At 41.7% G+C, this 3,171-nt stretch overlaps 1 protein-coding gene across 1 annotated transcript; it reads right to left on the reverse strand.

The window, feature by feature from the left end:
* Window positions 1–517: 517 nt before the first annotated feature.
* Window positions 518–1,990, reverse strand: TEOVI_000681500 (variant surface glycoprotein (VSG), putative; the record flags this gene model as incomplete). Its single annotated transcript, XM_067223498.1, has 1 exon — window positions 518–1,990. The coding sequence occupies one exon, from the start codon at window positions 1,988–1,990 to the stop codon at window positions 518–520; it is 1,473 nt and encodes a 490-aa protein (XP_067079599.1).
* Window positions 1,991–3,171: the final 1,181 nt, after the last annotated feature.

Raw genomic sequence — 3,171 nt, forward strand, 5'->3', positions numbered from 1 at the left:
AATCATTATCTCCTTGGATATTATGGTGGTTGTCGTAATATTTTTGTTTGAAACTGCGAATATTTCATCACCTTCTACGTATTTCCCTTAATAATAATCCACACACACTAACTTCATTTCATCTCACACATTCCATTGCTTTAAGTGATTCTACTTTAACCATCCATTTAGTCTTCAGCACAACTATCATTAAAGTACACACACACTCACAACACACTCCTATCATTATGGTGATTATTATTATTATTATTCTTATTATTATTATTTTAACCCTAACAATCTTTCGTAAAATAAACTAATGAAAAAACTAGAAATGTTTGAAAAAAGCAGTCTTTTTAAATAGTCTATCAACCTATTATTTTGCACCAATCATTCACCATCAAACACATTTTATATAAATTTTCAGAGTTTTAAAATTCTCAAAATTTACACAACATTACATTTTAATCAAACAGCGTCAAAATGACAAATTCCATAAAAATCATAAAATCGAGAAAAAAGCTTTTATCAATAATTCTTAAAAGTGGCATGCTAGAATCAAAAACGCAAGGAAAAGAGGGGCCTTGTGAATGACAAAAGAACTGATTCCTGTGGTGTTGGTATTTTTTGGTTCTGTCCCTTCCGCCTTTACTTCCTCTTTAGCTTTGCACTTAGCTTCCTTATTATCCCAATCGCAGTTGCCATCGCATTTTTCTTGGCTTTTACCATCGCATTTTGGTGCAGCCGACTGTTCTTTGTTTGTTTTTATTTTGGTTTCCTCTTGTCTAAGTTGCAGACATGTAAAATAGCTTAGTGCTGCGGCTATCCCTGAGCCGCTGGTAGTTGCGCCGTACGAGTTTTTTACATCTGTTCCATCCTTTTTGTAAGTTATATCCTTTAGCTTCAGACCTGCTAGAAAGTTCTCCTGGAATTCTTTGTCGGTTGGGCCGAAGTTTTCTTCGATTGCTTTCTTGATTGCGGACTTGCTGGAGTCTGAATCTCTCTTTTCGCCCGGCTCTTGTTTGGTGAGGACGTTTGCCACTATGCCCTCAAAAGCCGCGCTTGCTTTTAGATGATCATAGTTGATCCGGGTCAGGTCAGTGACATCCTCTTTGAGGGTGGCCTGAGCCTTGTGTAACTGTTGCGTAAGAAGTTTGTTGTTCATCCATGGGAGAACCTTGTCTTGTTCAGGTCCGGTCGGCAGTTGCATGTTGCCGTCTTCGATCTGTTGGGCTTGTGGCTCATTGGCCTCCGGGACGGTGGTTGGGAACGAAAAGCTTAGGTGGTGCGTGCCGAGTGTTAGCGCTCCGCCGAGTACTGTTTTGCATTTGCCTGGCACGTTTTGCGTGGTGTCAAACGGCGCCGTAGAGCTTGCGGCAGTTACTTTGACTTTTGGAAAGGTTATGAACTTGTCGCAGCCTGTGAGGTCAACAAGGTGTATCTTCGTCGCTGTTGCCAGTTTGGCTTCTATGGTGCTTACCGCCGGTTCTCCTCCGTTGGGTAGCTTGGGGCAGATGTGGCCGGTGTCAGCTCCCGCCTGGATCGTAAGAGCGCATGAAGTCTGTGTGTCGCCGGGTTCGGGGTTGCCCTTTGGTTTTACCTTCATGGCCGCGTCGGTCATGGCTGCTGCTTCAAGCGCTTCGATCCTTTTGGTAAGCACCTTCTTCAGATCACTTAGTGCTGCTGGCAGTTTGGCCGCCCATCGTGCTGCTTCTGCTGTTTTCTGATGGCCATAGATGGCAAGTGCCTCGAAGGCGGCACGCTGTTTGTCGGAAGTTGCTGCCGATGCTGCTATGGTCCACATCGCCGTCGTTTCACTGTTATCTTGTGCACGTCGGCTACGTTTAGTTTGCTGTCGCTCCAGAACTGCCGATAGCTCTCTTAGATAAGCCAGTTCGTGGCACCATTGCTTGCCGTCGTCGCCTATAACTGTTTCAGCCGCTGTGTTCACGGTAATTTGAGCCGCAATCGCCGCTAGAAGCGTCAGAAGCGTCAGAGTTTTGGTTTCCATCACCTCTTCTGAGTCGTGACTTCTCCTTGTTTTCTTTTTATGTTGCAGCTTGTGGTACAGTAAAAAAGGTCACGACCTCCCACTTTTGGAAAGTCGCGATAAATCTTCAAAAGGAAAGCATATATAGTTATTGTGCAAAATGTCTCGCTTCCGAAGACTTGGATTGACTGTTGGAGTGGTTAGTGCGTTTGGGGCATCCGTTTCCTAACACTAACACTAACCCTAACCGCCACTAGCAGTCCTTTTATCGCATGGTGTTGAATCTGTGAATTGGTTTGCGATTTATGTGGTGATTACTCTACTGTACGCTTGCCACTGACCTCCACTGACAATTGAATAAAAGATAGACTCTTTTGTCTTGCGCACTTTTACAATGTTAGATTTAAATACAATCAGTTAAGCGGAAGAATTCGTATTCTTACTTCCAATCCGTAGAACTGCATATCCATATCTAAAACATTACTTATTTATGGTCACTGTATGCTTCTCGTACTTTTAAACTCCTGTTGCGTAATCGCATTTGTAATCACGATATAACAGTGATTCTTTTTTTTTACATGACCTCAGGCCTTTCGCGCTGCTATCATGGTTTTTTCTATGTCTTTTTAATCACTTTGTCGCCAACTGCAGCCACTGCCGCGCTCTTCTGTTTTAAAGGTTTTTAGTACGTGCCAACAATGGCGCGGCTGTGTGTATTATTATATGAGCTACATATTTTTTAATTACATCAAGGGCTTTTCTTTGAGACAGCATGGAAGGGGAAGAGTATAATTACAATCTTTCTGTACTTCATAAGGCGCTTCTGTAGCCTCCCACCCGCGGCTTCTTAGCCTTGTGTTACTATTTCTCACTTGCACATCAGTAACCTGCTTTTTCTGAATCTATTTCTGCAGATGACAACTTTATTCCATTTTTGCATGAATATACTCCATATCATTATTTTTCTTTTCTCCATTTCATTTTCACGATAATAATATCCTCTTTCAGAACTGAAGTAAACACCACATATATTCTGTTTCCAACTTTTCGTTATCTTTCATAACATTTATTTTACTTCTCTTGTTCGTTCACACTAGCTCACTTATTCTCATTTCACAATTTTCTTTGTTTTTTCAGCCGCTATTTTTCTTCTTATGTGCTTAGAACTATCACTCTTATTATAATATTCGTATATACACACT

Source organism: Trypanosoma equiperdum (assembly GCF_001457755.1).
Source record: "Trypanosoma equiperdum strain OVI genome assembly, contig: ctg_1886, whole genome shotgun sequence".
NCBI lineage: Eukaryota > Euglenozoa > Kinetoplastea > Trypanosomatida > Trypanosomatidae > Trypanosoma > Trypanosoma equiperdum.